The following is a 20448-nucleotide window of genomic DNA, read 5'->3' on the forward strand; positions in this document are numbered from 1 at the left end:
TGTTGAAACAGGTTGTTTTGAGAGGATGGCCTGAGAACGACAAAATGTTACCGGAAGCTGTCAAAAGCGAAAAACCTGCTAAAGCGATGTTGTCTGGACAAATCGGATATATATCTCGCTGTTCTTATGCTGAGAAATACACTAAGAAATGATATACCCAAATCACCCTGTCAACGCTTATATAGCCGAGCCACAAGAACTTTTATACCAACAGTCAAAGAAGAGTTGAAACCTAAAATCGTCGTCGGTGTTCAAAAAGAAATGAAGAAATTACGTCTTCAACAAAAAGTTTACGCAGATAGAGGGGCAAGACCATCAGAAGAACTCAAAACTGGCGATAAGGTGCGCATGCAAACGGGACATCGAGAATGGATTGGCGCAAAAGTTGTCGAAGAAACACAATATCCAAGGTCAGTCATCATTGAGACTAATGAAGGCAAACGGTATCGCAGAAACACCCACCATTTACATAAAACAAAGGCCGATATTCAGTCACCGACCATTGATTGGCCGTCAGAAACTTTTGATATTGAACAACATGCAACGACAAAGCAAATAAACGATAAAACACCCACTATACCAATTACAACAGGAATCGAAAAACCAAATCAACCGACTATTTCAGCTCCATCGTCCACTTCTACTGCTAGATCACAAAACCAAGACCAGAAAAATCAATCATCACATCCTGTAACCACAACCACACGTAGCGGAAGAGTTGTTAAACCTTTAAACCGCTTAAATCTATAGTTATGTTTTATGTAAATATGAATTTTATTATTATTAATTTTTGTTAGTTCTTTAATTTAATATACATATAATTTGTACTTGAATAGAATCCTATATATTAGACTTATACCCAAGATAAATTAGAATTCAAATCGGTTTTGTACTTGATTTGATGAACATTAATTTTTTTTATTGATACTTGCGATTTGATTACTAATGAATAATTTGTACTTTTAATTGAAGTTCTATCTTGTTAAGGGGTAATAACACCTTGTAAACAATGAAATCGAGCGTCATTTTCATCAGTGTATAAAACAAAGAAGAAATATTATTTTCTTTTGGTGTTTGTTTAGTTTAATTAAGTATATTAATAGGTAACAGAATAGGCTAATGTTAAATTTTTTAATGATGTGAAATTTTTTAAATCCCGGTGTAGTTCAGGATGATAATAAAAACCTGTGCTCCCATCGGGCGACCAACTAACTCCTACAGTTTTTAACCGATTGGGCTGAAATTTTGTGTGGAGCTAAGAAATACTATTCTCTAGTGAAGTTCGTAGTTCGATTTTTTTGAAATATTAAAATTTAGCGTTTTTATGGTCTTTTTTTCAATGAATTTTGTTTTTGGAATGAAATAATTTTTTCAAACTAATGCCATTTCTATAAAAATTAATATTTCAAATCCTACGTACTTCACTAGAATAGTATTTCTAAGCTCCACACAAAATTTCAGCCCAATCGGTTAAAAACTGTAGGAGTTAGTTGGTCGCCCGATGGGAGCACAGGATTTTACTATCATCCTGAACTACACCGCCATTTAAAAAATTTTACATCATTAAAAAATTTTACACTAGCCTATTCTGTTTCTTATTAATATACTTTATTAAATCATCAAACACCAAAAGAAAATAATATTTCTTCTTTGTTTTATACGCTGATGAAAATGACGCTCGATTTCATGGTTTACAAGGTGTTATTATCCCTTAAATACTAAAATGTTGTACCCTTTCTTTTAAAAAAGGGGAGATGTCACAGATGTATAAATGAACGCATACACTTCACATCACACTTAAAACACACATGCACATATGCAAACTTACTATATATGTATATACACTCCTGCTCAAAATTAACGCACACTTTTTTCATCTTTAGTTATACCCCTGCATCTTATTTACAATGGCTTTAAAATTATTTGTTGTATTTTTTTGTGTTTGCTAATTGTTTACCAAGTCAGAAAAATGCTAAACTGCAACAGTATTATCAACCAAAAAAAAGATGAACCAAATTTAGCAATTCAAGGTCTGAAAACTGATATTAAAATAATTTTTGTTTTTTAAGAAAAAAAAATTTTTAAAATGGAAGCGCGTGACAGTTCTTTCCAATAATTTTATTCAATACTTGGTATTGTCTCCTCTAGCGCATATGATAATTTGGAGTCGTCTATTCATTCCACGAATTAAATTTTGAAGGTTTTGTTGTAACTTTTCTTTCACTGCAGTTTTCTGTTGATCAAGAATGCTTGGAGGTGGATTTCGGCCGCAAATGCATTTTTTTCAACATCTCCTAGACATGTTCTGTTGAATTTAAACCCGGATATCTGTGTGGCCAATTCAAAGGTGGCATATTTTAATCTTGAAGATATTCTCAAACCACTCTAACATGCATTATCGTGCATCAGACTGAACTGTGGACCAAATCTAGGGGTGATTGGAACCGCATGCTGTGTGAGGATATCAGTCAAGTATCTTTGGGTACTTAAAGTAGGTCTAGGAGACCTCACTAACTCCGTAGGTGCTGTAAAGCTGAGTTTACTCCATGAAAATTTATGACTCATCTCTAAAAGGTTCCCGGGTTGACAGATAGACTTCAGCATACCTCTCCAAATCTTCCCCACAAACTTTTTATTCCATACCTTCAATTTAAGTTAACTCCTGTCTTATTTGAAAAAATAACCACGATACTGTGAGATAAATTAAAGTAGGACTTTTTTCTAAAATAAATATGATGTGCGTTAAATTTGAGCAGGAGTGTAGATGTATATTTTTAATAAAGCCAGTCGCATAATAGAACCCAGACTGTTCGGTCTTTCTTTTATTAACGTTGCCAAAGACTTTGTCATCACAAAAGGCATTGCGACTGTTATGGCAAATGCCCTCGAACAAATGCCACTTAAAGATAAATTGCTTAGTGAAATTTATGACGGAGCCAGTGCTATGGCTAGGCATAAAGGCGGAGTTCAAGTCCTAATTAAGGAAATCGGTCCCTACACAATTTGTGTGGATTGTGTGGCACACCAAGTCAATTTAGTTCTGCTTTATAATGGAAAACATATAAAAGAGGTGAAATTATTCATTTGTAATTTAGCAGCTTTCCATACCTTACGTTCTCGATCACTTGAAAGTTCTTTTCAAATTTTTTTAATTTATAATTGCAAGCGATAGTTTCGATAGTGAAACCAAAGGCGGCGCTAGACTAAAATGAGGCGTGTGGGAAAGTAAATTTGCGGGGACCCTAGAAAAATGATTGTAGACTATCATTATGAAAAAAAGTATAGGTATTACATGGCTTTCATCAAAATTGTTATAACAAACTTAAGACAATAGGTATTTTATTTCAATGTAGATAAAAAACAAAATGCACGACTCGATCTCACGAACTTGTTCTTAGATTTCAATTTGCTTTAATTTTTAAAACTTTTTCAACGCATACAATTTGTTAAATGTACGTAAACGTTCATATCGGAAACAAAAATTACCTCGTTTTCCAAATCAAACAAAATAACAACATCTTAAATGAATTTGAGCTCCGGAAAAAAGTATGCGATATAAAAACTGATACTCTGACATTTCAGAATATGAACTTACCTATTTCAATTTAGCCGACTCACATTAATTGGAAAACTCACGATATTTAACCTCCCGAAAACCATATAAGGCTGCGATTTAAAGCTGCCTGACTTTTGAAGTCGTTATTAAAACGCATAAGGCTATAAAACTGTTTTTTTTTTTTTTAGATTAAGGTTTTTATATTTTTCAATTCGTTTTATATACAATTGACTTAAAACTAAACTTATAACTATATTAATCATGTCGGCTCAACAGTAGGGGGCCGACGTACTTCTAATGACTCTATATAATGCTATTTTACAATATCATATTTTTGTTTACTTAATCTATTACATGAGTTTTCTAAATATTTTAATATATTTTACATGGTTTGTTTTTTTTTAAAGAATTTAATATAAAATTTACTTATAGATATTTTACCCTCTATAGTGTTGATTGTTGGTTTTTTCGTAGAACGGTGTTTCTTCGTTGTCCATTATATCCTCGAATCGGTCGTCTGTGATGGCTCGAACGTTCAGGTAGCAATGGCTGGGCTCTAGTTGTTGCTGGAGTAGTTGTTGGACTTCTGAATTCGGATGGTGTTCCAGGTTCCTGATGATCTTCGTTGATAGTTGCCGCATAAATTGATCAATGGGAATCAATTTTGCCTCCTCGTACAATTTCCTTGTTGGGTAGTATCTCCTCGTCACTGGGTGTCGAGTCGCTGTAGTCCTGTACAGATGCGATGTATCTGTACAGGACTGTATGTATCTTCCTTTCGAATAGCTGGATCCTCTTCATCGTTGTTTGGGAAATAGTGAACCATATGGGGCAGGCATATGTCACTACTGGCCGGATTAGCTGCTTAGAAACCAAAAGTTTCGTCTTCTTGCTCAATCCGTTCCGTTTCCTGAGAAGCGGATAGACCAAGTGAAGGGAAAAGTTGGCTCTCTTCACCATTAAGGCTGCGTGGTTGTTGAATTTGAACCGGTTGGTAAAGTTGACTCCTAGGTACTTGGTTGTTGTTTGTACCTCTATCTCCGTGTTGTCTGGAAGCTTTATACTAATGTCATCACAGCGTGATGCAAAAGCTCTGCGTCCTCTCGTTGCTGTTGTTGGTGGCCTGAAGCAAATGAGCTCGGTCTTGTTGCTGTTAATCTTCAAACCCCATTTTAGGTAGTAGTCCCATAGGTTCCTGATGTGGTCCTCCACTCTCCTGGCAGCTATTTTGGGAGAAAGTGATGTCGCATATGTGATGGAGTCGTCGGCAAAAAGCTTCGTCTTCGTTCCTGGGATGTTGGTGGGCTGGTCAGCAGTATAGATGTTGAAGAGGATTGGTCCCAATTTCGATCCTTGCGGCACTCCAGCGCAGATTGTTTTCCTCGTGGACTCGTTCGTGTTAACCTGTACATAAAAGAATCTATGCCTTAAAAATTTTTTTATTATTTTTACCAGGTTTCTCGGAAGTCCGAGCTCTGTTAGTTTGAATACAAGTCCTTTAATCCAAACTGTATCGAAAGCCTTTTCGATGTCTAGGAGACAAGCAATTGTTGTTTCCTTTTTGTTGAGTTCAAGGGTGACGTCTGTGTGGAGTCCAATCAGGGGATGAATAGTTGAATGTTTCCCTCGAAAGCCGTACTGGAACTGTGGTGTGATTTCCCTTTCCGTGCAGTAATTGTTGATCTTCCTCAGGATGAGCGCCTCCAGGATTTTGCTTACACAGCAGAGAAGAGAAATCGGTCGATATCCTTCTACGTTGTCGCGGTTGGTCTTCTTTGGCACAGGAACTACTTTTGCCATTTTCCATGATGTTGGGAAGTAGCTGTTGTTGATGCAGTTATTAAAGATGATTGTCAGGAGAAGTAATGCTAGATTCGGTAACTTTTTGAGTACAAAGTTAGAGATCTTATCACTTCCCGCTGACTTTTTTGAGTTACCACTATGAATTATATCAGACACTTCTTCGAAAGAAGTGAAAGTATCATTCATAAGTGGTTCTTCCGCCGGGTTGTCCTCGTTGAAAATGGTGATTGGGTCGCTGCTGGCATCTATCTCCTCGTATCTGGCATCTACTTCTTCGATGAAAACTGGTCTTCTATACTCGTCGTTTTCCCTGTTGTATGCCCGGTGGTAAATCCTTTGGAGTTTCTTCCTTAGCCTTTGTCTATGAGCATATATGGCCTGTATATGCTCAGGCATGTTGGCATAGCGATCTCTGCTGGTCCTGGTGGTTGTCTGCCTGCCCAAAGCGCTGTTCACTGTGGTTTCGAAGCACTTTATGGCGTGCGGTGTTGGTGAGGTTGTTGGTGGTTGGGATGTCCGGGAGTTCATGCACGGAACCTGGTCCAGTTAATCCTGTTGTAGTTGATGAATAGTTCTGGTTGGGGTTGTTCACTGAAGATCCTTTGGGCCAATCGTATCCTTAGTTCCACTGCAAGATGGTCGGAGTCACTATCGTGTGCAACACAGCTATAGTTCCGATTCCTCCAGGATATTGATGAAATTTGATGTCACTAGAAAGAAATCAAGATGAGATGGTGTTCTAGGGTAAGTTGGTTTTGGTTATGATACTGCAACCAGTGAATGGAGTTCGGGGTTGCCATGTAGCCAGTCTACAATGGATATTCCGGGTAGGTTGTTTGTGTCATCCATCCAAAGGCTGTCACGGGCGTTGAAATCTCCTCCTATCACCCAGTAAGTGTGTTGGTTTGCCACTGCACTGATTATGTGCATATTATGCAGTATGTCACATTCTGGTTGCGTTGCACTTGTTGTAGACTGAGACCACTAGCAGTGTGTCAGAGTCATTTAGTTTGATGAGGGCGGCTGTTGTCTCCATGCTCCTTAGTCCAGTAATCCTAGCCTGTTCGCTCCTGAGGTCTGATTTGTGAAGAATTGCTGTTCCTCTGCCATCCGTTGTTTTGTCCTCTCTACAATGTAAAGGCAGTTCTTCTAGCTGTGGAATAAATCGAATTTAAATTATATGTTATAAAAGAAATGTGGGTTCTTATATACATAATTCGCTTATAAGTTTACCCAATATAATTGTCTTTTGCTTATCATCCAAACTACCGTAGTTGCTTGGAACAATCTTCTTTGCCTTCTGGAGAAGAGAAAAAAGATCTGTTCCAAACAATCTTTCAGTATCCTCGAAGATGTTGAATGATGTTGTTGATGATGTTGCTGGTGCTGGTCCTTTCTGGCTGATCTTCTTGGGCTGTGGTGCTGGCTTCGAAGCTGTTGGTTTATGTGTGGTCTGGGGGCGGTTGGTGGTGTGTCTTTCCTAGGTGCCTTCATGCTTTTTTTTGCTGCGTTGGCGTAAGATATTCCACTTACGACTGCTTTGGTGGCTGACTGCTGTGCAAATTGATGATTCTCCTGTTTCTGTGCTGCTTGCTTCGCTTTCTCCACTAATTTCTTTTTCCTTGTTGGGCATCCGCTGTAGCTTGCCGGGTGTCCGATTTGTTGGCAGTTGACGCAGTATACCTTGTCATCTGTGATGTTGTTGGCTGTCCTTGCACAATTTCCTGGCAGATGGCTGTCTTTGCATTTCACGCACCTGTATTTCATCCCACAGTTGCTGGCCACATGGCCGAACTTTTGGCAGTTCTTGCATTGTGAGATGGAGGTGCTCTTGAATTTCTTCCAATGAACCTTCTGGTTCATGAGCAAAGTTTTTTTGTAGATGCTGGGTAGGTCTGCTGTTTTTTCAACTTCAACCACGAAGCTGTTGCCTTTTTTATCTCCTCGCATCTTGTATGGGCTCACTGAGATGTCCGGTATTCCTTCCTTCAGTAGTTCGTCTTTGATTTCCTTGGGGTCGTGGGTGTAGTGCATGGATTTGAGCACTAAGAGCTTCTTTTTGTCTTCCTTGGCCGTGTAAGTGTTGAATTCTATGTTTCCTTTCCTAAGCATGGTCCTGATTTTTTGATGTTCCTCCATTGTCCGGGTTGTTATGACGGATTTAGATCGGTTGATATTGTGAATCTTGAAGCTGATTCTGTCTTCCTTCAATGCTTTGGTGATGGCTGCTACGTTCAATCCATAGCAGATGATGGGTGGCATCAACGATGATTTCGTCTCTGGAGCTGCTGGTCCTTTGCTGATTTGCTGGCTTGGTTGTTGAACTGGCTGATGGGTAGGTTGCTGGCTGTCGTTTCCTTCGGGTTGTTTTGGTGTGGTATTGTCCTCTATTGCTACCTTCTTGGAAGGTGCTTTTTTTGGTGAAGAATTGGGCGATGTGGAAGTTTTCCTCTTCCTGTTTCGAACCACCTGGAACTCCTGTTCGCAGTCTGACTCAATTGTAACCATTTCCTCGACTTCACTTTCCATTTCCATGTCTTCTTCCTCTTCCTCTGAGACTGGTTCTTCTGGGGATTCCACAGTCTCGTTGATGGCGGCGTCTTCTTCTTGGCGTTCCTTGTACAATTGATCGATTTCGATAAGCTTGGCGTGCATGGAGACCAGGAACTCCTTTCCATGGGTCTTCATGCCTGCTTTTACGTGGCTTTTAAAAGCCTCGTAAGCCTGCTTAACGTCGTTCTTCCTCCTCTCGGATTTACCCATAATGGGATTACCAAAAGGTTTTATTGCTGTAAAAGTAAGGGATTAAGGAAATAATAATTTTTGTTGATAATTAAAAAAAGGATAATCCTTTTGGGGAAAAATCCTTTTATGGTCGCAGGTAGGCGCAGGTAGTCCTTCGCTTAATCCGCTGTTGTCCGTTTTTAGGGGTGGATCCGTTCGCACTGACTGAATGACACTGAATGCTATAAAACTGCATACTTACATTTTGTTTATCACTTCGTTCCCAAAATTTGCTGCGTGCTCTCGGTCTATAACACTAGATTACTTTTTTTCAAAAAACTGTTAGAGCCATAAATTCTACTTTTCTAAAATTGGTATATGGTAACGTTATTTGGGGTCCTCAAGAGAATTTATTCGAAAAATCCTTCTGTACAATCTCTAAAAATTACTTCTAGCAACTGCTATTAAGTAAATAATTATTGACTATGGTCTATGGCTATTTAAAAACGGTAGGAATAACTTAACAAGACGGCCATTCCAAAGTAACCGAGAAGACATATTGACCTTGTTTCATGTTTATCTCGTTACAGAAGCAATTTTTTTTCTTGAAACTTGGTAGGTATTAAGGCCTCATGAAGTCATGATAAAGTTGATGTTCTAGAAGTTTCACGAAAAACTTTTTAAACGTAGCCAAATTATTCACAGATAAAGCGGTAACGGAGAAGACGTTAATAAAATTTATCTCCCCTACTAAGCTTAAAATAAAAAAAAAAAATTTACCCGAACGCGTTATTTTTTTAATGCTAAAATGTTACCAATGACGTTAACCTGCCCGTGGAGAGGCTCATTCTTCATTCAAATAACCGTGTGGGTTAGTGATGAAGTAAGTCGTGATAATCACAGGTGTAACTGTGACTGTCGGTTTTAATTCAGCATGATTTGTAATAGTAGTTTTTAACTATGATTTAAATTTTGTTTATGAAAGTCGTAGAAAAAATCTTGGAAAAGAGAAAATTATTCGTAACATACCATGTTTTAACGTTCGTGTTTTTAAAAGTATCTCGTTCCTTAGAAGATTTCACTCGAGAAGAACTAATGAAATTGACATTTCGTGGGCACAAACCAAAACCACGAATCTGATAAATTTTAGTTTTGAGAAAAACGCCTTCAAAGTTTTGGAAGTTGATGCAAACTCATGGAAACTTGTGCTTCGGGCGTTGATACTTTAGGCGGCTAGGAAACAGATGGAGGTTTGAGGCTAAGGCAGTGGATAGAAGGACCGATAGCAAGTTAAATGACGCATTATAATGAAAATGCCCAAAAATTCAGATTCGCGGTTTTGGCTTTGTGCTGGCGATATTTATTTGAAATAATCGAGGTGATTTTACAAGGGAAACCCGTGATATAAGCTGGAGAAACCTGTGATTTAGAAAAACTATCCGACATCCGTGTTTTACAGGATTAGACGTCATTTTGTCTAGAGCGGCTGATTTTACTGGAGAAATATGTTATTTGACGGGAGCAGGAATTTTCACGGGAAAATCCTTAATCTAATCGGGCAAATTGCGATCTTACAGCAAAGATTCGGGTGCAAACCGTAATTTTTCAATACAATCTCGTGATTTTTCCGGTTTTAGTGACCAATTCATGATTTAAACGACACGACTCGCGAAAAGCGAGGCGATCCGTGATTTTTCCCGAGCAACATGTTATGTATGTACCTACTTGTACATATGTGATGAGAGGATTATTTAAGAAAAAAAAAAAACACAATTTTACAGCATAGTTAAATGTAAAGATAAATTATTTTACGTGCAACGCAATTGTAGGGAAAAGGGTACCGATTTAACTCAATTTTGCAAAGTTACATTCTAGCACCCTTACATTATTTTATTTTAGCCCGTAAGTGTTCAAATTGGTTCTTCTTTTTTAGTAACTAAAACAAGCATTGAGACTTAATTTTTCTTCATTTTTTTATTTCGTTTCAGTAGCTTTTTAGTATAAATTTATAATCTATTGCAAACATTTATTTTATTTAACTTTGTTTCTCTAAACACAATTATTTTTTACAGAGCTCCGTCTTCCGAAGCCGAAAACAACAACAGTCACAAAAGTCACCTCTACAGTTAAAACAATTCGGAAGCAGAACTTGAGCTACAATAAAGACATTAACGAAGTGTTCCGACCGAAGCACATTAATGTTATTAATTATGTGCTGGAAAACAATACTGATGAAAGTTTCAATAATGAGGGTGGTGAGTAACATTGTTTACCTCTTCAAATTCTTTATCATTATAATCTAGAAAACAAAAAAATAGGCTATTGATTATCTCGTACAGAAAAGAACTAAGACGTTAATTTTACATAATACTTTGCAAAATTATTGATCATGGCATTGCCGTCTGCCGATTGACAAAAATTAACGTAGGGGAGAGTGGGGCACTTTTGAACACGGGGCACATTTGAACACTGCATATATAATTTTAGTATATCAATCTTTTTTAGAAGTATTTCGATATTTGAACCCGTCAACACCATATCCATAAATGTCAATAACTTTCCATCGTTATCTCGGCTGACTTTCAGATTTATAGGTGGAAGGTGATTTTTATAGTGGTTTTGCATTATTTCAATTGACGGTGAATTTTTGAATGAATATATTAATGTTAAATATTTATTCATCATTTTATGTCGTTGACACAGTTGGGGCAGTTTTGAACAAGTATGGTGGGGCACTTTTGAACATGTTCAAAACTGCCCCGAGCAATTTGTATCACACATTTTAAGGACACTTAAATGTGTTTTATTTAATGAATCGTAATGTTCTTATAAAAAAATAATGAAACTAGCATTTGTGGCCAAAATTAAAGAAAAAATGGGAATATGTAGACTTTTTTCGATGAGAACTCGATTATATACCGCTTAAGCGTTATAGAAATTAAAGTCAAGCTACCTTCACCAATTAATGCTCCTGGTATATGAAGAACATCCGCTTTGTTAACCATTAGATTTAATATTTAAATCTAAGTGCGATTTAGATCGCAAAATAAATCTATTTGACTCTGAGAAGCATAAATGGTATGAATACCATTTTTCTAAGATATATTTTAAATGAATTTTTCTTGGTTTTTGTTTTTCTTTTGAACTTATAAATGTGATAAACTGATAACTATAGTATACATAGTATACATTTTTTCTGAGTTTTTATTATTTGTTGGTTAATTGGATATGATATAATAATCAATTTGGAGTTTTTGTATGTTCTTATTAAAAAACGAAAAACGAAAAAAATCTCATTTTCTTGGTTTGAAAATAAGGTGCAGATTTTAAAAAATTAATAAGAAAAGTTTAAATTTTTATATGTATACCAACATAAGCGACATGATTTAGAGGTATTTTTTAACACTTATTCCAACCTGACCATCCCTGAAAAGTAATGCACCTTATTCATGTTGATCTGACACAAATATCTGAAGTGTAGTTTTTCAATTTTTTAAAATCTGCACCTTATCTTCAAACAAAGAAAATTAGGACTTGCGGACATGAGATTTTTTTAGATTTTTGAGGGTAGTTAAAGAATATCCAAACAAAGATTAAAATGAAAAAATTAGCCTATTAGCACTTATTCCTAAGATGAACAAGAATCTTCTTTAGTGCATATCCTAAAATTTGCCCCTCCATCAAAAAATACCATTATTTCGTAGGTATATATATTTTTTGTAATGGATTGTTTTGATTTTTAATAATGATGGATTCTAAAATCTTCATGCAAAATTTGGTTCATCTACCATAACTTTTAAGGGTTTTTCGGCAGTAAGTTTGCAACTGTTATAATAATATGAGTTGACAGATGAAAAACAGGTATAACTTTTTCCAGAGACGTCAGATTGTCTTGATTTTAGATTTTTTGGAATCAGCATTAAAAAAAAACCTTGACATCATGTATCATATGTGTATATAGTACCATAGCCTATTTCTGCTAATTTTGAAAATCTCCATTTTGCGATTTGACCTTGAAATCGCGACAAGCGGACATGAGATTTTTCTAGACTTTTGAGATATGTTATAGAATGGCAAAAGGAAGATATTGAGCAAAAAAAATTTCTACTAACATTCATTCCGAGATTTACCCCTTTTTTCTCCCTATTTTACTGTATTAACAGTTAACTTCCATTGTTTGCAGTTATCACTCAAGCGGTTAATCATAAGTTGTAGGGATTCTGGCGAGTATGCAAGAAGCTCAATACATATCGTTAGCAAACAGCAGTGTTTTGATAGTTTTTCCGGAGTATTCTATACTACAAGGAAGGCAAGGATTCTGCAATACTTTTTAGTACAAAAAATTTGATCGTTTGTGGAATATCCTGATCTAAATCGATAACGAGCAGAAAAATGCCGCTTTAAACCAATTTGAAACTTAAAAATCTTCCCCTGTAAAATTTGGTTTTTGCGACTAAGGCAGAATCCCTGATATTTCCTATCAACAAAAAAGGTAGTACAGCAAAATACAGGGGCATATCCTTCTTGAATTCTCCGTATTATATCTTTACAACTCGTCGGAGTCAAGGAAAATTGTTCTAAGGCCGTGTATGAATTGCGTTAATTAGTTAACCCCATGTAAAATTTTTGACGCTATTGAGGTGAGTAAAAAAATTTCAGCTGTTTGGTTTATTGTTTATTGCAGCATATGAAATAGTGTTAATATCCCCCGGAGTGTCCAGGAGCTCTTCAAAAAGTGTGCTTGGCTTCAAATCTTGGTTGGTAGTTGGTTACATATGACTTGTCATTTAAATTCCTCACTAAATTCCAAAAATCTGCTCCATTTCTGAAATTTCCCAACTGTTTGGCCTCCACTACAAAATGTTTCGCTTTTTTTCTGTGCATTACAACTTGCTAATACCTATATAACCAAATATGGTCAACATAGGTATCTCCATCGCTACATGTAAACTGATGCTAAAACAAATCATAGGTGAAACAATACCACCATGCATAGCGACGAAACAAATCTGTCCAGTACTGGATCTGAAGCGCTCCAAATGTTAAATATGTCTAAGCAGATAAAAAGTCTGCTCCATAATAGATGTCGTAGTAGGCAAGATAGCCACGTTAACCTAACCAAACCTTAGCAAACCTGTGCTGGATTTTCTGGACTGTTATCCGGCTGGATTATACTAAAACTTCTCTCCAGTTCTCTTCGGTTTTCTTCCCAACTACTGCAGAAAAAGATTGTGTAAAATGAATCATCGTTTTCCAAATATTCGTACTGGCATGCAAGGCTGTTCCTTTTTCCTAGATATTGCTTTCGTTCTCTCATCGCTCTTGGCGCTTTTTTTGTGTAAGCAATTTTGTTTCCGTTTTCGATCCGTTCTGATTTCAACTTTCTTTCCCTTGACGTATTTTCGTTGTGCTGCCAGAAAATCTAGTGGCGTCACTATGGCAACTACAAGACCAGCAGACTTTAAGGCGTTGTGCATCAGCCCAAATTTTGCTTCCAAAAAGGAGAATGAAATGAGTTTTCGACGTCAAAAGTTGCAGATGACCTATATTAGTGATTTTGCTAAGTGAAGCTTTGAATTTTGAGACTGAGTTCTGAATTTGCTGCCAGTAGTTGAGTCTGGAGTAGAGTGAAGGCCCTAGGTACTTGAGTGCATCCTGGCTTGAAGATTAACAATAGTCGGTAGCAGGGGCGTACGTTGAGTTGTTGGGGCCCGGGGCAAGACTACATTTTTGGGGCCCCTTTGATATAGAAAATAAGAACAAATAAAAAAGTACGCATAGGCCCACTTATTTTTTTGGGGCCCCTGATGTTCCTTTTATTTGTTGGTCGCTAAAATTATGTAAGTAATATTTTTTAGGGCCCCAGGATAATATGTAATTTTTCTTCCAAAAAATCAATTTATTTTTTTGGGACACCTGAGTTAATACTTTTTTTTTAGATGAAATATTATGTGGCTGGCGACCAATTCGCTGAAAAATATAATTTATCTCTCTTGTGTCCGAAGTGATTCATGTCAAGTATATTATCTTTTTGTTTCGATAATTTTTTAACCAGTTGCCTTCTCTGCCTTGTCTCCCTACGGGACCCTGGCGTGTTGGGGGCCCCAGGGCACCGCCCCACTTGCCCCAATGGTGTGTACGCCCTTGGTCGGTAGCCTATTTCTGGTAAGGATGACTATCTCGATTTTTTCAGCTGCCATAGGGTTACTCGTCATATGGTTTGGTTTGGTTACCATTGAAAACATTTTTCATCTTTTGCGTTTTGCAACTTTCACTGCCACAATGTCATTACCATACCCACAAGGTGGATATCTTCAGGTATATCTATGCACTGTATTCCGTTGTAGGAATCAGCTCCAGAGCTGATATTTCTCTTTCAAAGGCCGTCTGTGATTCGATTGATAAGTTCTTGACAGTAAAGGTAGCCTCTTATCATCCGCAGCAGGTATTAAGGTATGTTGAATGTATTTTCAAGTTCATTATCCATCTCGCTCCATCTGGCGTAGTAGTGGTGCGTCACGAGCAACACTAATTTCCATGAAGAATGGTTTCCCTCGTGAGGGATTTTGGTGGCCTTCATCTTCAACCGCGCCTATTGTGGAACGCCCCTTCCTGAAACCATATTGCCTTTCCAATAGATTACTACTCCTGCGTGAGTGTCATACAAAAAATTTTACGTCACTTTTACGTCCGAGGGTCAACGTGTTGAAAGTGAAATCCTAGCTTAAGGCCTCCCCTAGAAACCACCAATGAAGCAAAATCATTGTTGCACTATGATGAATCATATTATTCCTTTATTTAAAATTGTTTTTTTGTTCAGTGTGTGTTTATTCTGATTTTCTGTACATAGTTTTATCATATTGAATAACACTGGTCGGCAAAAAAAACAAAAAAAGTCGGGAGCAAGAACTCTGTAAGGTGAATTTAATAATCTTGAGTGTGCTGAATTCAAAACAGTTTACAGATTTTTTCCATCACGTCTAGTTTTCGAGCTCTGCTCATCACAATTTAAGTTATAAAGTCCCAAAAACTAATTTTAAATTAATTTTTTTTTTGACATTTGATCTAAAAATATTATTATATATATTATTATATATAGTCGAAAACAGAAATAGCTTTTGAATATTGCATATGTATTTTTGCGAAAAAAAAATTTAACGGTGATGAAATTCAACACCAAAAGTACCTCAAAAACGCGTTTTTGACCTGTTAATATTTAAATATTTCGAAAACTTGAGGTTCCAGTGAAATTTTGACTTCAGATTAGGAATCAGCATACAAAAGTCCTATAGAAAAGTATGCTTTGGTTCACGCTCCATTTTCGTTGCCGACCAGTGTAATTAGTTTTTCTACTGTATTCAAATCCATGTAGGTAATTAATGTATAAATTCAATATTTCCAGCTGTATCTCAAATTTCAACCGTGTATGAGCATGAAAATACACGCAACTCGCATTCATCAGCAATAGTGCCTTCATCAAGATCACCACGACTAATAAGTAATGGAACTAAAGGTCAACGAGTCAACGCTTTCTTAACAATATATGTACACTTTTATTTTATATTCATATTTTTATTTTTTTTATTTGACTGAACATAATTTTCTGATTAAGGTTCTCATCTATTATATTCCACAAGCACGCGTCGACAATATTACATTAAATAAGAGTAATAGGTAAATTATATGTAGTTCCATTTATAGATTCCGTTTAATGTTCAAATCTAGTTCGTTCTGAAAAAAAAAAAAAAAAAAACAAAATGATCATAGAAAAGTTGAAATTTTGTAAAACAAAGTTTTACTATTACCTTATAATGAGCTCAACAACTTTATTTATCAACCTAACGAGTTGATAAGGAATGTGTAATAGCAATGGACAAAGATCTGTTACCAAAAAATTAAAACGTTATAAATCTTTTCGTACCTTACTTTAATCATACATATATCTATACTCTCAAAAATAACGATGATTGATTTATGTACGTATGTACGTTTGATTTACACCTCATATTACAATGAACTACTATTTTTATTCTATTTATGCTTACAGATATTTTGTATTATAAATGAAATGTAGGTATTTAGTCGACCGAACTTCAATAGGATAAAACTCAATTAAAAGAAATGATTGTATGGCTGTAGGAAGATTTTGCTGAAACTACTTCTAATAATAATATTATTTGTGGCACAGCACAGCAACTTCATGAACGGGAAAGGCCAAGTTACATACAACTCTCAACTATTCCTGTGTCAGTAAAGGGCCCAACCCATAGAATCCGTTGCGTCCGTTGCGTCGAAGTTTTTGACTGACAGCTCGATAAAATACACACGTTCTTATGGGAAGTCCGTCTCCGTCCGATCCGTCGCGTATGGGTCGTTTCCCATAAGAACGTGTGTATTTTATTTTAAAACTTCGACGCAACGGATTCTATGGGTCGGGCCCTTAAATGTTATTACAAGTTTGCAAAAATTTAAAAGACTTACTTCTGCACAGTCCAAAAGGATAAGGTGAGATGCAATTATTCATTAAAATGACGCTCTCACAGGCTTTGTCAACTCCTAGCTAGAGACAATACTCCCAAAAAAATCTTTATGTGGTGGATGCTGGATTTGAACCCAGAACGACATCTAGCATGAGTGGTCCCGGGTTCGATATATTGAGTCAAAAACAACTATGTATTGCAGCCGTGATTCACATTACCTTCATGATATCATATCCTCACAACCGCAGTGCAAAATTCGCATAAAGTAAGCACGACAAATTTTCGAAAAGTATTTTTTTTTTGCAATCAACTGCCACATTTCGTTTATTTTAACATTTTAAACTTGCGTTGTTTTTTTGTATTTTTTGTTTGATTTATAAATAATTATTTATATATACCTACATATATACCTACTTTATTTTAACATCCAATTAGGAAAATGTGTAAAAAACCTTTGGATACAATCTTTTGTTTTAGTTTCTTAAAAATAACTTAAATACTAATTCAAAACTTATATACTAACTTAAAAATTAACCTTAATCTAAGAGCAGAGTAGGACCTCAATCACTCCCGTCACTACACCGATTCCCACAATTATATCTGGTCATCGGTGTCCAGACAAGTGTGCTTGAGCTCCAACTCTGATTAGCCTAACTCTCAGCTACAACTCAGTCTAGCCACCAATATTTCTCTCTATTGAGATAATCAAAGCTATTAATATCTTTGTCGGGTATGCTTATACAAAATCTTAAATTTGTGCTATAGCTTTCTGAATTTCTTGGTTCATATAATATTCTTTTGTCTATCGCCCTTCTTGTAATATGATAAAAAATAGGCACGTTTTCTGAATCAGATAGGTAGCCGTGCGCATCTAAGTATAGAAACGCTGCTGGCGGCATGTGTCCACTATCCAACGACTTTATCAAGGGGCACGGTAGTGCCCAGCCAAGTTCTCTAGCAACTTTGGCACTACACCCTTATTTACAGGAAACAACTCAGGTCATTTTCGACCCCCCTCTAACTTCCACACCAAAGAAGCTAAAAATTTCAAACTCGCTACATTTGTTGAGCTGGTCAAAACCAAACTCCTCACAAAATTTCAGTCTCTTACGATGAGTAGTTTCTGAGATATAGAGCTTCAAAAATCGCAAAAACCGTAACTGACTGACTGACTGATTCACTCACTCACTGACAGATCATAAAAATTATGGAGAACTTCCCGTTAACGTAGAAACTTGAAATTTTACACGGTGATAGGACTTGTGGTGTATACAAAGGGAAAAATCGAAAATTTGAGATTTTCAATTCAGGGGGTGTGGCATCCGCCCATTTCCGCTGAATTGTCATTAAATATTATAGAGCACTTCTGATTATCTTAGATCCTTGAAATTTGGTAAAATGGTAGAGATGGTAGTTTGTACAAAGGAACAAATTTTAAATTTTAGAATTTCAGCCAGAGGGCGTGGCAATCGCCCATTTCCGCTGAATTTTCATTAAATATTATAGAGCACTTCTGATTATCCTAGAATCTTGAAATTTGGTAGAATGGTAGAGATGGTAGTTTGTATATAGGAAAAAATTTTAAATTTGAGAATTTTAGAAAGGGGGCGTAGCAATTGCCCATTTTCACTGAATTTTTATCAAATATTAAGATTTTCAATTCCACAGCCATACCTTGCAAAAAGTATTGAAATCACAACAAAAACATTACTGTTAAAAAAAGAGCCAAGTTCTCCTATGTTGAAATTGTGCTGGCACAAAAAGTACTGAGATGTAAAAGTGTACCAAGTTCTAAGGATCGGGTTCAAATTCGTATCAATAAAATTTTGATTGTTTACTTGGCAATTTTTGAAATAACTTTAAAAATCGGTAATTAAAAGAAAAATTGTCAAGAGAACAATCAAAATTTTATTGATACGAATTTGAACCCAAACTTTAGAACTTGGTACACTTTTACATCTCAGTACTTTTTGTGCCAGCATAATTTCAACATAGGAGAACTTGGCTCTTTTTTTAACAGTAATGTTTTTGTTGTGATAAAATACAGAGGATTGGGATAAAGCAATCCTGATATGAGCTCATTATCTACAACTTTAACTAATCGCGCGAAATGATTCTTGTAAGGTTTAAGATGAAGTTATCAATTCTAGATATACTTTTTTCCATATATGATGGACTAATATTTCACCATACTGGACACTCATATGTGAGAATTGGACGAATAAATGCTTGATAGCATATTGTCTTCACATCGGGTTTGATTGGAGTAGAAAAGACTCTTAAGGGACATAGAAGCTGCTCTTGCTTTTTGTCTTTGCATGTTTTTGTACTCATTGAAGTATAAAAACTTATCTTAATGCACGCCTAAATATTTCATAACTGTTATTGACTCAATTATAAAATCATTCGTACGTACGATTTTAAAATTTTTCCAATTATGTCGCAAATCTTAAGGGCCCAACCCATAGAATCCGTTGCGTCCGTTCCGTCGAAGTTTTTGACTGACAGCTCGATAAAATACACACGTTCTTATGGGAAGCGACCCATAAGCGACGGATCGGACGGAGACGGACGGTTTCGACGGAAGAGGTTGCCCAACTTTCTACTTTTTCATCCGTCGTATGGTTTGACATTGGTTGTCAACAATAGATCTGTTCAATTTTCTGTTTTAGAGTGCACACCCGGGAATTTCAGAACTAAATGAACTGCGCTCTTTTCTTCTCCGATCTTATGAGTTGTGAACTTTCAGTATTCATTAGTGAATTAATTGTAATAAAAGTAACATTTAATGATATATTTAATAAATTACCTATATCAATTAAATACTAAAATTCTGTTGTAGAGTTCAATTTTACTATACCAAAGTCATATCTACAAATGATAATCTGTTATTAAAAATTGTTTTTAACTGAAGAGCAAGTACCTACATGAAATCTAGTCGCGCATTTTATTTTATTCAAAAAAAGAACAACAATAATAGTTAAAAATTTCTTGCATCAGAACTTCCTTAGTGCACATTCAGCGATAAAATATCGAACACACCTCGGAATTTGAAGTGAGCTGTCAAAAAGCAATCCGTCGTACGACGTATTCTATGGGTCACCCCTTTCTGTCCCAAACTTCAACTTCAACGGATGGATTGACGGAACGGACGCAACGGATTCTATGGGTTGGGGCCTTTAGGTTCCACGTCGTATTGGGGTGCGGAATAATATGGTTTCACATTTTGAAAAGTTTATTTTTAGTTTCCATTCATTACAGAATGCTTCAAATCTATTAAACTTATTTCGTAATTGCTCTGGATATTCCCCGCGTTCAACGCAGGCCACCTGAACTTAAGGGCCTGACCCATAGAATCCATTTCGTCCGTTGCGTCAATCAATCCGTTGAAGTTGACGGATGGGACGGAAAGGGGTGACCCATAGAATACGTCGTATGACGGATTGCTTTTTGACAGTTCACTTCAAATTTCTAGGTTTGTTCGATTTTTTTTCGCTGAATGTGCACTATAAAAGTTCTGAAGCAATTTTTAAGTATTATCAGTGTTCTTGTTTTTTATAAAATAAAAAGGAATTTCTGATTTTCTCTGATGTAAACAACTTTTAAGAGTTAAGCTATAACCACAATGGTCACTTTTTGCAAAAAGTGAGAAATTTACAAAATAAAACAATTTTTTTTCTTTCTAGCGCAATTTGTGGCCTATGTAACTATACCTTTGTCGTTGTTGTTTTTTCTTGTATATAAAATAAAATGCACGAATAGATCTTACTAGGTATTTGTTCTTCAGAATTCACCCAGTAGTTTATAAACCTAGAGACACATTGGCAGAAAGAATTGTCGGACTCACTGTTTTCTTATTGTTTATCATTGTAATGTTATGTTTGA

At 36.1% G+C, this 20448-nt stretch overlaps 1 protein-coding gene and 1 long non-coding RNA gene across 4 annotated transcripts in view; one reads left to right on the forward strand and one right to left on the reverse strand.

Moving 5' to 3' along the window:
- Nucleotides 1-15841, forward strand: part of LOC129905981 (lachesin) — a 522046-nt gene extending 506205 nt beyond the window's left edge. For all 3 annotated transcript variants that reach the window (XM_055981616.1, XM_055981617.1, XM_055981615.1), the window contains 2 exons: nt 10156-10338; nt 15486-15841. In XM_055981616.1, coding sequence (XP_055837591.1) covers nt 10156-10338; nt 15486-15676 — 374 coding nt within the window. In that variant the 3' untranslated portion in view covers nt 15677-15841. The remainder of the gene's footprint in view (nt 1-10155; nt 10339-15485) is intronic.
- LOC129905986 (uncharacterized) overlaps nt 15701-20448 on the reverse strand; it is a 32316-nt gene continuing 27568 nt past the window's right edge. Inside the window, exons 4-5 of the long non-coding RNA XR_008770687.1 lie at nt 15889-15964; nt 15701-15814 (exon numbers count right to left, since the gene is read on the reverse strand). This is a non-coding gene — a long non-coding RNA (uncharacterized LOC129905986). The remainder of the gene's footprint in view (nt 15815-15888; nt 15965-20448) is intronic.

This window comes from Episyrphus balteatus, chromosome 1 (assembly GCF_945859705.1).
Source record: "Episyrphus balteatus chromosome 1, idEpiBalt1.1, whole genome shotgun sequence".
Classification (NCBI taxonomy): Eukaryota; Metazoa; Arthropoda; class Insecta; order Diptera; family Syrphidae; genus Episyrphus; species Episyrphus balteatus.